Below are 13,771 nucleotides of genomic sequence, written 5' to 3' on the forward strand. Positions count from 1 at the left end.
GCCGGGCACTGCCCACAACCAAGATGGCGGCGGGGGCGTCAGGCGGCGGGGTGGGTTGTGGCATGGCGGGGGGCTGCTGCCTGCTCTTCTTGCTGCTGGCGGTGGGGCGGGCGGCAGCCCCGCCGGGCGGTATGCTCTACCCCCGGGAGACCCCCTCCCGGGAGCGGAAGGAGCTCGGCGGCCTCTGGAGCTTCCGCGCCGACTTCTCGCCGGGCAGGGACGCCGGCTTCGTGCAGCGGTGGTACCGGCAGCCGCTCCGGCAGGTACCGCGGGAGCGGGGCGCGGGCGGGGGCTGCCCCTTCCCCTTCCCCGGGGCAGGGCGGTGCGGCAGCGGGGTGCTCCCCTCCCGCGATGGGTCCCCCTGCAAACCAGGCTTCCTTCCTCCCCCGAGAGCACCGTTTCCCCCTTCCTTCCCCACCAGGCTGCTCTTTGCTCCCCCCGCCCTGCGCTAAGTGTCTCATCGCTATGCAGGGGTTTTTCTTAAGAGGTTTTCTAATTACCGGCCGACGAAACGGCAGTCTCTGATTACCCCGCTTCTGCTCAGAAGCCAGAAAGCGTTTGAATGAACTACAGCCACCTTTGGGTGTCGAAGAAATCCCTGTGCTGCAAAAGCAAGGCTGGCAGGCACAACATTTACCTATCGTCAGCAGCACAGAATAAACAAAAACATGCTTGGAAGGGGCACTCTTGAATTATGTATTCTAAAGTAGCCGAGTGCAGATAAACAAGTTCTGGTGTAACTGAAATCCATTATGAAATTAACACCGTTACCTAAAAGAAATTATGTATTCTATGCAAAAATGCACATGTCCTTCATCATTTCTGTTTTAGCCCTTTGGCCAATTTTTTGCCAAATTGTGGAAGGAGAGAAGAGCTGAAAGACATATGCTGCTGGAAGTTTTGCAAAGAGACAGCCAGAGGAGAGGAATCCTGGACTATGCCCTCCCAAAGGGAGGCTTAGATGTGTACGCTCAACCTACTTTAGACATCAGAGAATCTCCCTGAAGGAGACACACGTTACAGCCATCCCAGTCAAAGGTTACCCTGTATCAGATACTAGAAAATCTGCTTCACCATCCAAGGATTCTCCTGCTAGGATTTTCTGATGTCTAATAAGGGTGCTGAGTTTCTCTGCAGTGCTGGTACAGTTCGGTGCTGAGTCAGCCGTGCACATGATGCTCACCCCTGGGCAACCAGACCTTCCTTGTTCCATTCTCCACAGGAAGCCTTTCTTAGGAAAGGGGAAGCTGCTGCAGCAGCACTCGTTTATGCAACATCATGAGCGCAGCAGGTGCTAAAAATGAACAGCTCTATTTTGCAATAGCATCTGGTTATCTCAATGTTAAATGTATTACAACACTGCCTGCCTATAATCCTTAGATTAAAAATAAGCAAGTGAATAGACTGTATTGTAATCCTAAGGAATCTATGTTGCTTTCAGGGAGTGAGAAAGGCTGGAATCATCCCAAACAGTCTCCATGGACCTTCCCTGCAGGATCTGTCCCCCAAATATCCATGGCTCTTGCCACCCTTCTACTACAGCTCTTAGCCTGACAAGCAGCACCCTGCGCCAGGGAACTGACACCACACCACCAGCATTGCTCACCAAACAGCTAGAGCTGTGCAGGAGAAACTACAGTTTGTGGGAAGTCCCAGCTGAAACAACGACCTCGGCATTTATTTTTTTTTCCCCTTGCCTTTCTGATTCTGCAATACCAGAGCCATTAATAAAATCAGGAGATGAAAAAGATATGAGCAGCTTCTTCCTGCAGAAACAGGCAGGTTCCTGGGCCTGATATTAAGTAGGGCTTGGATAAGACCTGTGACAGACCACACCAGTTTCTAAGCAGGTTTTGCCAAGTATTTCCACTTGGCAAAGGGACTGTAAGGCTGTCAGTGGAAGGGGGCACCTCCAGCAGTACAGGTTGGACAACCAAGACCGTAAAATTCATTTTTTTAAATTCTGTTCCCTCCCTTTTTGTGCAATTCCTGCTAGACTGGTCCTGTGATTGATATGCCAGTGCCTGCCAGCTTCAATGATATCACTCAAGACCCCAGCTTGGAGAACTACATCGGCTGGGTTTGGTATGAGAAAGAGGTGCTGATTCCTCTCCGCTGGCTTCAGGATGACCTCAACACCAGAGTGGTGCTCCGTTTCGGTAGTGCCCATTACTACTCCATTGTGGTACGTTGCACGGGAAGTTGTCTGTGTGTTTCCAAAATTATGCTGCACTAAAATCTGTGTCATGGCTTGTTCAGCAAATATAGCTCTGCGTAGATATTATATCAGATTGCCATTTTCTTAACTCTTGCCTGTTTTCCTCCAGCCAAGAACTTGGCCATGTTTCCCAGGTGTCTCTTCTCTGATCCTCCAATATCGGGACTAGTAACTAAAACATTTCCGTGGTACAGGATCTGCTGAAAACTGTGTCTCTCAGTGACACTTGCCTGTACGTGACCCAGACCTAGCTCCCAGCAAAGGAAGGGCTGCTAGATTGATCCCTCAAGGAGTAAGAGCCCAGAACAAGGTTCAGTGTTACTGGGAGTCCTGACTACCCTTTGCTGGGCTCCTTCCCTTCTCCCTGCTATTCTTGCCACAAAAACCCAATAAGCCTGCTTCTTGGGCTCACAGGTATGTTCTCTTGCAGTGGGTCAATGGAGTGCAAGTCACGGAGCATGAAGGGGGCCACCTCCCTTTTGAAGCAGATATAAGCAGCATCGTCCAGGGCAGCCCAGGGATCCCCTGCCGCATCACTGTTGCGCTCAACAACACTCTGACACCCCATACTCTGCCTCCGGGGTCAATTCAGTACATGAATGACAAAACAAGGTGAGTTGCTAAAGCGCTGTACTGCTGAGCTTATCCCAGGGATGAGAGAGTGGAAATTTATTCAGCTGCTGGTTCATAAGACCCTCCAAGCAATTTACGAAAGCATGGGTTGTATTTACGCTGAAATTCATCAGTTGAGCAGGGAGGGGTTTAAGCTTTGGTGTTAGAAGGAGTCTGCACTGAGTTATTGCATCCGTTTTATACACAGGGAACCGAGATTAAGTGATTTGCCAAATTGAATCAATGGCAGATTTGAGAAGCTTGAATTCAGCTGGAACCTGCAAGTACCAGCTATCCTGAAGGATCAAACCTATTCAGTGCGTTAGGTGTTTATTAACTGGTAGTCCCCTTCAGTGTAGCAGCAGTAGCACTACCTGAAAGATAGAGCCATCCTGTTGTAAAGACTATTTTGCCAGCTAGTATCTATTATTACATGACTATTTTACATTGCTAGCATCCATATGCTGCCTTCAGTTCTTGTGTAATGAAATATAATGTAGCCATTTCTTCTGTCTTGCTCACTCAGGTATCCCAAGAACTATTTTGTACAGAACATCAGGTTTGATTTCTTTAATTATGCTGGAATCCATCGCCCGGTTGTGCTTTACACCACTCCTTCTGTCTACATAGATGATATTACTGTGACAACTACTTCATCAGAGAGTGTTGGTAGGTCCAGAACAATTACAGCAGCTACCTCAGGCTCCAAATGGAGATGACAAGGGCAGCAGAGCAAATATCCTGCAAAAGTGTGATTGCATTTGTTTCTTAGTGGCTTTTTCTTGAATCTGAGCTGGTCTACTGCACAGCTCAGCAGCTGCAAGAATATGGTAAAGAGTTCAGAAGCAATAAGAAAAAAAGAAGTACTTGCAAGAGACTACTGTTAAAGTGAAAGGATGATCAGGTGTTTCTTGAAGTAGAATTTCTCAGTAGGGGCAGTCCCCCTGCCACTTAAAGCAGGATTATCTCTAACAGAGTTGTGTGTTACACAACTCTTGCTGGAAACTTCTGGACCTCAAGACAGACAGGTCATGCTTCTTGCATTCAATTCATGCCACTCTGTTGTTCTATATCTCCCTAATTTTTTAATGCTGCTGTATGTGAAAACCCTCCAACATTTGATGCATTTATTTTCCCTTTCATGGCAGTCTCTGATTGTCTTTTGTTTCCTTTGAACCAGCAATGGTGCAATATCAGGTATCAGTTGTTGGCAGCACACTCTATTCCTTGTCCCTGAGTTTACGTGACCAAGAGGGGAAAGTGGTTGCTACAGGCGATGGGCCAGCTGGAGAGCTAAAAGTCCTGAACCCAAATCTTTGGTGGCCTTACCTGATGCACAAGAACCCTGGATACCGCTACTGCTTAGAGGTAACAGTGACATTTCTTCCTTTCTGTATGCATTCCCTCTGATTGTCTAATAGGGTTAAGGAACTGCCATATGGCCCGTCTTCCGTACTCATCTTCTCCCACGAATCCTGTTCACGTGACCAGAGTGGCATTGCTAATTATGCAGTAATCAAATTAAGCTTTGCCAGCTTCCTGGATGCTGAACTGAAAGGTCTGTCAGTGAGAAGGAGGGCATGCCTGGAGTGCATGCATGCACTCTGAGATGCTTGCCCTTCACATTTAGGGCCCAATCCATCCCTTGCAAAAGGACCGTTTGAGACAATATAGGGGAGGAGATATCATGAAAGCTGACAGCAGAGTCTCTGAGGAGCAGGGTGCTAACCTCTTCCACATGCTTTGCCATGCAATGAGCTTTCTTCCCACTCTGCAAGACAAGAGTTCAGCTTCAATAGCATGAGCCTGGAAGACTCTGTGTGAGTTAAGGATGAGTAGTGATGTTTAGATGCAGAAATTAGGGCAGATGAGCTGCTGTGAGTTTCTAGGGGCTCAGTTTCGTATCTCTTGTGAGCAGATGACATTTCAGTCATTGCCTGGTATCATGGTGCAGGGCAGAAGAGGTGTACTGCTACCTTGCCTGGGGGGATGAAATAGCCCAGATGAGTAAGGGGAAAAGAAACCGAAGCTCTTGGGGTGAACAAGCCCCAGAAGGGTCATCCAGGGTTCATTCTTCATCCTTCAGCTTCCCCAGCTTGGATTTCTATTATTTTCTGTTTAGTCAGACCTTGCTCCTTCCCTAAGGACCACAAGAGGCAGCTGAAGCAGCAGTGAGAAGCAGGCCGCGTGTCGAGGCAGGGCTGGGAAATGGACGGGAGGTCAAGATAGCCCTTACACACAAGAGGGAGGGAAGACAGGGCATCCTTGCGAAGCCCAGCACGTCACTTGTGTCTCCCCCTTGGAAATCCAGGTGAAAATGCAGGCGCAGGTGAACGGGGCATTGCTGGAGGATGTGTACACGCTCCCGGTCGGCATCCGCACCATCCACGTCACCAGCACGCAGTTCCTCATCAACGGCAGGCCCTTCTACTTCCATGGCGTCAACAAGCACGAAGACGCAGATGTAAGCGTGCAGCACCTGCGGCGGAGGCACCTAATGGTGCCTCGCTTCATGCCACTGAGGCAGCACCCGCTCTTGCCTCCCCTCTCCATTCAAAGGGGCCATTTCCTCACACCCTTCTCCCAGGGTGCTGCTGGGGGGTGGCTGGGGTGAACTTTTACAAGCATTAAGGGGACACCATGCCCAGTCCTGCCATAGTCATAACACTCCTCTCGGGGCGCATGGGCGAGCCCGGGTGTGCTGGCAGAGGAGCTAAACGACCCCTCGGCCATGGTTTCCAGTCAGAACCAGCGGCCCGCAGGTTCCCCGCCCCGGGAAATGCCGGGAACAGTCTCCGGCGGGCAGGCCTGAGCCGCGGAGGAACCGCAGGGCTGCGAGGCCCTGACCGGCCACAGGGAGGCCCCGCAGCCGCGCCAGAGGCTCCGTCCCCCGCCGGGCAGAGCCACCGGCTCCCCGCCCGCCAGGCCGCTCACCTCAGGGGCGGCGGGCGCGGGCTCTCCTCAGAGGGAGACGCGGAGTCCCGCCGGTCCAGGGTCCTCCTTCACCCTGTCGTCCCCAGCCCACCTCATGGATAGGGAGGGAGAGGGCGGCCCGGGCAGGGCAGGGCACGTTCCCGAAATGGCAGGCAGGCAGCAGTGCCGGCAGCTTGGCTGCAACCGCTATCCTCTCTGCTACTCCAAACCACCAGGGTCTGAGTGTGCGTGTGGCAGTGCCCCTCAGAAGGGCAAACGCTGCACGGAGAGGTGATGCAGTCAGCTAGAAATGGTGCCCAGGGCTGGAAACGCTCTGGGAGCGAGCAGGGAAGTACTGGTGACGTGTGAGGAGAAGCCCTGGCCCAGCGGTGTGATGGGCTGCGATTTCTCTCTTCTCTCCCCCCTTAGATCCGCGGCAAAGGCCTTGACTGGCCCCTGGTTGTGAAGGACTTCAACCTGCTGCGCTGGCTGGGGGCAAACTCTTTCCGCACCAGCCACTACCCCTATGCTGAGGAGATCATGGACCTGTGTGATGCCTATGGCATCGTGGTGATCGACGAGTGCCCGGGAGTGGGGATTAAAATGCCGTAAGCAATTGCTTAAAAGACACTTCCCCTTGTTTCTAAGCTCCTCTCTGAGCTGCTTCGAAAGCATCCTCCTGTCCCGCAGTGCCCGTTGTCCTGATAATGGAAGTACTTTGCTCTATTTAGAAATCAGACCGTTGCACCATGTGTGCCTAGTGAGGTTGGGCAACCGGAGGGCGTTTTGCCACGTGGCCATCATGTCATTTGCCACATGGCCATCATGTCATTTGGTTTGGTTCAATTAACGAGCCCAAACCACAGCCCTGAACAGGGTTTGGGGAAATAAAGCAGAACCCATATTCAGTGTCAAGGCTTAGCTGTGCTTATACACCCCAGAGGCTTGACTTTTCACAGGGAGAGGCAAAGGGGATGGATTTTATACCCTCACCTCACCAGGTCTCGCTTCCTTTTGTCTTTAAGCGAGAGCTTTGGGAACAAGTCCTTGCAGCATCATCTTGTTGTGATGGAGGAGCTGATCCGTAGGGATAAGAACAGGCCGTCAGTTGTGATGTGGTCAGTAGCCAACGAGCCAGCATCAGAGCTGCCCCCAGCAGCTTACTACTTCAAGTAAGTATGTCTACTTGTACAGAGAGCTGAGGCTTGAATCTTGGCAGATGATGCATCTTCTTCCTTTGGGATGGCACAGAGAAGTAGTAAAGAGAGAGCAAGCATTTTGGGGGAACCCCGAAACAGTACTGACAGATACAAACTGAAAGTGCAACTGCTGCATGTGTTGAACTGATGCTCAGAAGCACACAACAGTCTCAACCTGTTGTTTCTGAACCAGTAAGGCTCTGCAAAATTACCAGGTGTCCATTTGGTCTGAGCATCTCTTCTTGACTTAAGGGTCAAGCAAAAGCAGACCTGATGGGAACAGGATATTCCTTGTTACCAATGGAAGAAGAGTGCTAAATTCTTTAAGAATTACAGCAAAGCTGTAAAATAATTGGCCTTTAATTCTGAAGACAAGGTTTTTCAGTAAGTGCTAGTTATTTGTTCTGCAGGGGATTGTGACACCCCACTTCAAAGCCACTGCTTCAAGTCTCTACAGACCCCTTGGTTTTATTTTTAAAGAGATTTAAGCTTTGGATAGCCACGAGTCATATCTGTAATGGGGTAGCAGACTGTCCCTAGTAGCTGTAGGTGCATTAAGAGGTAACTGTGAAGTTTCATTCTTCAGAATGATCCACCACCCTCCTGCAATGTTGAGGTAGCAGCAGAGCTTGACCCTCCCATTCTGTCTCATTTCCCTCATTCAGGGTTTCCTCAAAAGCAGCCAACCTTTGACTGCTCTGCCTGCTGTGGGGTAGGGCTAGGGCCTCATGCTTTTGCAGGAACACATCCCAAGAGTTGTTCAGAAACTTCCCATTACCCTTGTTACGTTTTTATCTTCAAACTCACTGTCCCTTCTTCAACTTGTAAGCTGCTGGTACCAACAGACAACATACCCATGTTTGGTGTACTTTCACTCTGGTCTTTTTTCAGGTGGGATAGTAACCAACTTTGTGACAGATAGTCTCTTTGCCAGGATACTTCCACTCCTACAGAACTGGCTAGAATTGCAGGCACTTTATAGCAGATGATCACTAAGTATTCTGCAGTATTTAATTAAAAATACTCTGCTAAATCAAAACCAGCTTCAAATGTCTGGGGGGGCTGGAAGGACAGAGAGACTGGGGAGATGGGGCTGTGCTTCTCCATGCTGTTTTTGAACTCTTGCTTTACTGTTTGCAAACAGGACAGTGATAGCTCACACTAAAGCTCTCGATCCCTCCAGACCAGTAACCTTTGTGACAGATGCTAATTACGCTCTTGATCGTGGTGTAAGTTTACTTTTCTAGCTTTTTTTTTTTTTTTTATAATTCATACATTAAATTTCCTCTTCTTGTCATTTGTTTTACAGTCCTTTCCCTCCACCTCCCCAGGTTTACTGGAGGTATTTAACAGGGAGAGGCAGAAGAAAACTTACATTTTTGTTTCTAGTAGAAAGCACCTTATCCTGTAGTTGTAGTCCAGCTGAAAAAAAAAACAAACCTGTAAGAGAAAAGAACAATTCTTTGTCTTGAGTGAAATATGCAGGATCAGACCCCTGGATTCCATTAACAATGTCATACTTTGCTGTTCCATTGATTGTGTTTACTAATGTTCAGGATACTCACTTGCAATTAAACCAAAGCTTAAACCTCTTTAAAATGCTAACAGCCCTTGTGGAAGTCTAAAGGAAGGAAGCTTTGCTTTAATTCCTGCTTTAAACTGCTCTAGATCTTCTTTGGCAGATGTCTGTTAACTTGAATAATCTAAAAGCTCTTCCACCTTTGTAATTAAAGTCCTAGAGCTGTATAAATAGCCAAAAGGCACTTTTCTTGGATGTCTGTGCCTTAAGCTGGCCATAGCATGAACCAAGGATCTTTAACACACATCAGTTTGTTTCCAGGGTAGTTGCTGTGTCATTTTAAATTTTTCAGGATGGTTTTATAATACTTGTCACTACTGTACAATAAACACTTCCAGCAGGTGAGTTTGTAGGTACGTGATACTACCACATGTCCCTGCTACAGGTTACACACTTTGTATTTCTTTCAAGCTGTCCTACAGTTGGCAGGAATGGCCTTCTGTAACTCAGAGGTCTGTTCCTCCCCCGACCAGGGGAAAAAAAATTGGTGGCCTTAGTTTTGAAGGTGTCCAACAGGGATCTGCTCTTGGATCTGTTTCATCAGGCATGTGCACCCTGACTCTGACATCCCATCCCCACCAGCATGTTCTGACTAGCTTGAGGAGACACAGGAAAACAAACCCAAAGAAAACAGATCTCATACGCTGATGTGATATTAGAACTTTTTTCTTTTATTACAAAACATGTTAAGAGAACATTGAACAAGTTACATACAACATCACTTTATCTTTAGTGGGCTTTGTGCCCTTTTATCATACTGTGCATGTGGTAGAAATGGCATAAAACTTGCAGAATGCTTAGTCTTAGTATTGCACCATTGATGCACAAATTTAGTTGCTAGTCAAAATATTTGACCACTAACTTGATAATCACATTGCAATACTCAAAAAGTACATCTAAATGTACCAGCAAGCCAGAGACATCTTGGAAACTCAAAAACTTCTAACAAACCTGAGGATGAAATGGGTTCATCTTGTCTAACTCTTTGCTGTGACTTCCTAAGTCTGTAAGAAAAATGCCAAATTAATACGCGGTTAGCTATTAAATTTATCCTGCTTTTTTTCTGGGAAAGATGTCATGTCGGGGAGGGCCTGAGTGATGGCATAAAAGACTTTATTCTATGTGCAATAAAACTGGATTCCATGAAATGAACCAAAAAGAGGATTTAGCTTTATGGGTGAAGGTTGTCTATTTTGAGCTCTGTGACAAAACACTCTCACCTTGTTTTTTGTAGGCTCCTTATGTGGATGTAATTTGCGTAAATAGCTACTTCTCCTGGTATCATGACCCAGGCCATCTGGAAGTTATTCCACTACAACTCACAACACAGTTTGAGAACTGGTATAAAACCTACCAAAAACCCATTATCCAGAGTGAATATGGAGCAGACTCAGTTCCTGGACTTCACAGTGTAAGTGTTATAGACGCCCTAGATAGAAAAAAGCACTGTTCTTCTTACAGGGCCAGCGAATTTTAATTAGAAGAGATGGGTACCATCGAGCCTGATTACTTAGTTTTGAGATGTGTTAGCTTGTAAGTGTCTGAAAGACTCCAGGATTGTAATCCTGCTCCACAGAAATCAATCAGCTTTGCCATTGACTAGCAAAGGTTAGATTCTACCTAAAGAGAAGTTTTTGGCTTTGACTAAAAGCACTGAGCACTCTGAAATGTGGACTTTGGCATTTGTAGAAATTGCTTAATCAGAAGATACGACACTGGAGACTGGACATTCATTTCATGATGCTATCCTGCACAGAAGGGGGTGGCACTCCTACACCTGTCATGACAAAGCATGATTACCAAGCAAAACCACAGACTACCCCCCCCACCCCCAAGCATACCTGGCATTATGTCTGTATTTTATATGCATTTGCCCTTGCAATTTCAGTAGTTGCTAATTGTCACTAAATAGCCATTGTTAATGCAGCAGCAATGAGAAGACCAAGCAATTGTAAAGCTTGTCTTCAGGAAGCAGGTCCCCAGTAAATAGGAAGTTAACATACAGAGCCTTTGCTGAGATTAACTGTCACCTTCATTCAAGGCCACCTCTTTCTCCTGGCTGTAGGATCCACCTCTTATGTTCAGCGAGGAGTATCAGAAAGCTATGCTGAGAGAGTACCATTCTGTTTTTGACAAAAAGAGGAAAGAGTATGTGATTGGGGAGCTCATATGGAATTTTGCTGATTTCATGACTAATCAAGGTAAGCTTATATTCTAAACAACTCTCCACCCTCCCTGCAAATTTAAAGTGGTTTATGACACCTGTAGGGTAGGACATAGACCATAGCTGGTTTCTGTGACAAAGTCCAGCATGACCAGAGCCAAGAGGGAAGGTCCTGCCTGTACTTAATGCATCCTCTCTCTGCAGCTGGAGCTCCTGAATGTCCCACCTGAAAGATGCTACCCAGAACATGAGACAATGTGCTAGGGCAGAATGCAAGGGAAGCTTGTCAGCAGACCCAGATTACTTCTATTTCTTGGCCATCCTCAAATCAGAGCTTCAGTCAGCTGTTAGGGATGTGTCTCACTTGCTTTATATTTCATCTACAACTGCCCTTAGTAACAGAGCACCTTAAATAATGTATTATTAACTTGGTATAGAGGTTTAGCAATAGAGGACCAGATGCCACACAGGTAGACAACAGTCTATCATGATGCTCCATCCACTATTAATAAATGATAAGTGCATTCACAAAGTATGGGGCATTACTTAATCTACAGTGCACAGTCACACAGATATTAAACTACTACAACTCAGACGGAGACTTAGTAAGGAACCAGTTATGCATATGCCACCTGCAGCGAGTTAGGGTGGTGGACAGTCTGTTAATTTCAGGCAGAGAAATACCATTAAGAATCATCTGTAGAGCACCAATATAGGTATTAGAAAGCTAAATCATTGCAGAGAAGCAGTCAGAAAAGTAATATCAGTTTCAAATAGGAGGATGAAGAAAATGTAGACAAGTTGACATACACATACACAGTTCCAGTCTCTCTACATCTTGCAATTATCTTTTCTTGTTTCCTATGAAAACTAAAATAGGCAAAAAGGATATAGACACCACTAAAGGACAGTACAGTCAAATAGTTAGTAATCAACATTTTCACCATCAAATTTCAAGGTGGAACTAATGGCAGAAGGAATATTTGCTGTAAATGTAATACCAATCCAGTTAATGGGCACACCTGAAGACTTACCAGTTGTAAATACAATGAATTGCAGCTATATTGCTCAGTTACATCAATTAATCTTGCCATGATGATGCAAATTACATCTGCCAAGTTCCCCGTTGTACCTGACTATGTGTAGAAGAAAGTGCATAGGTCTCTTCCACCTAACCTGATTTAGTACACACGTTGTAACAGTTCACAGTGGGGGATTTAAGAGCATTTTACATATACTTGCTTTATTTTATAACTTCTCTACAGGCACCACACGTGTTTTGGGGAACAAGAAAGGAATATTCACGCGCCAACGACAGCCCAAATCAGCAGCATTTGTTCTTAGAGAAAGATACTGGAAGATCGCAAATGAATCAAGCTGTCTTCCTCCTATAATAAAGTCACATACCCTCTTTCTAAAATGAAATCAAAAGGTATAGTGGCTGGGTACTATGCTGAACTTGTTAATTAAATTTCTGTTTAAATATTTATGCCTGACTCAAGTCTTGCAAGTCTAATGTAATTTCTAGCCCACCTGAAGTAGTTACTATGGTACAAAGTAGATCAGAAACACTAGTTTCCTATGCTTAGCCATGCCTGTAGGCTTCTTGTTTCCAGGTAGTAGACTGAATATTCAGAGTTTCAAGGAACTGAAGTTAGAGAATCTGACTGAGGTATCTGTTTATGGCAAAAAAATAAAAATATTACATGATACAAATCAATGCTAAAGACTTAAAAAAATCCAAGTTACTCTAAATGAACATCATATCCCTCCAATGCAAATGAGGTTTTCCAGTTATACTCCCCTAACAGTTACACTACTCAGATCACAGCAAATTATCCACAGGATTACGGAAGAACACAATTTACATAGCTTCTCTTGCTGGACAGAATGTATGTGGCTGGCTGAGAAATTCCAAGAGTTCACAGCATTCGGGAAGTATATGAACCACTACTTCTGTGAGGATACCCAACATACTCCAATACAGTATGCAATTCATACTACAGCAGCAAGGTGGAATATGTTAGAAAGGTAGGTACTACATCAACTGAACTTTGTTTAAAACTTATTTATTTTACTCACAGTACCAGAACTGCCACTATTAGATGCGGTTTTACCTTCCACCATGGAAGGGCTTCCTTCATATTAAATTGTCGCTATGTACTACAGTAATAGTAGTCTAGAGGGTAAGTTTGTTCTAAACCTTTTTGATGCTGGCCTGAAGCATTCTGGGGTAGGGTGATGTGTCAATGAATGCGCACACACTACTTTAGACAGCAATGTAGTGTAGTAACATCCCTTTCAGGCTGCACACCAGTCTTAGAGGACTCTAAAGGCCAGGCTTTAGACTGTAGTAGATGATGCCAATACTCACAGAAGAGCTCAGAACACTTAGTCTGCAAACTTCTTATTGCAACATCCCAGGGTTGTCCCAAGAGCAGCGTCACCCATAGCAGAACCACAAAATTGAAGGCTGCCTACTGAATTTTGGAAGTTGGCACAATTATGTAGTTTCATTATTCTGATTCACAGATACTGTGTGAAACTGTTGCTATGACTACTTTTTCTGCAACTGGCTCTTCTGCTAGTATCTCAAGAAAGTGACCAAAACATCTGCCAATATAAAGAAAATATTTGCTCTTGTATTGTGTGGTGGCCAAATTCTTTTTCCTTTAGATGTGGTACATTAGAAACCAACACCACCTTCCACACTGCCACATGCAGAATAAGGACATACATGTTTACTGCAGACTTCAAAACAATTTTTCTTGAGTTTTTAAGGGAAAAGAAGAAACATACTATCAACATTCCTTATACCGTGTTAGGTCTACAGATTTTCTATATAACTAAAAACCCAGAATATAAAAGTCTATCCACAATAAAAAGACACTTGCTCAAATATACCATGGTATAAGAGTGAATACCGTATTTTAGCCCCCTACCAGTGTTTGAAAGTAATTTCAACTTCTTGATCTCTAGACATAAGTTTTTTTTAAATAATTTTCATCCCCAACAGACATGACATACCAACAGCTGCCACATCAAAATACAGATAAAGATCTGACATTGTTAACTCGTTACAAACT

At 45.6% G+C, this 13,771-nt stretch overlaps 1 protein-coding gene across 2 annotated transcripts; it reads left to right on the plus strand.

Moving 5' to 3' along the window:
- The first annotated feature begins 8 nt into the window (after positions 1-8).
- Positions 9-12,174, plus strand: GUSB (glucuronidase beta). 2 transcript variants are annotated; one of them, XM_052804848.1, is made up of 12 exons: positions 9-263; positions 1,997-2,185; positions 2,649-2,830; positions 3,357-3,499; positions 4,011-4,198; positions 5,142-5,294; positions 6,173-6,351; positions 6,769-6,915; positions 8,087-8,171; positions 9,756-9,932; positions 10,587-10,722; positions 11,951-12,174. In XM_052804848.1, the coding sequence occupies exons 1-12, from the start codon at positions 24-26 to the stop codon at positions 12,106-12,108; spliced, it is 1,977 nt and encodes a 658-aa protein (XP_052660808.1). In that variant the 5' UTR covers positions 9-23; the 3' UTR covers positions 12,109-12,174. The 2 variants fall into 2 exon arrangements, with proteins under 2 accessions (XP_052660808.1, XP_052660809.1); XM_052804849.1 differs by lacking the exon at positions 9-263 and adding an exon at positions 2,328-2,528 and having other exon boundaries at positions 2,017-2,185.
- The last annotated feature ends 1,597 nt before the right edge of the window (positions 12,175-13,771 follow it).

This window comes from Harpia harpyja, chromosome 12 (assembly GCF_026419915.1).
Source record: "Harpia harpyja isolate bHarHar1 chromosome 12, bHarHar1 primary haplotype, whole genome shotgun sequence".
Lineage (NCBI taxonomy): Eukaryota > Metazoa > Chordata > Aves > Accipitriformes > Accipitridae > Harpia > Harpia harpyja.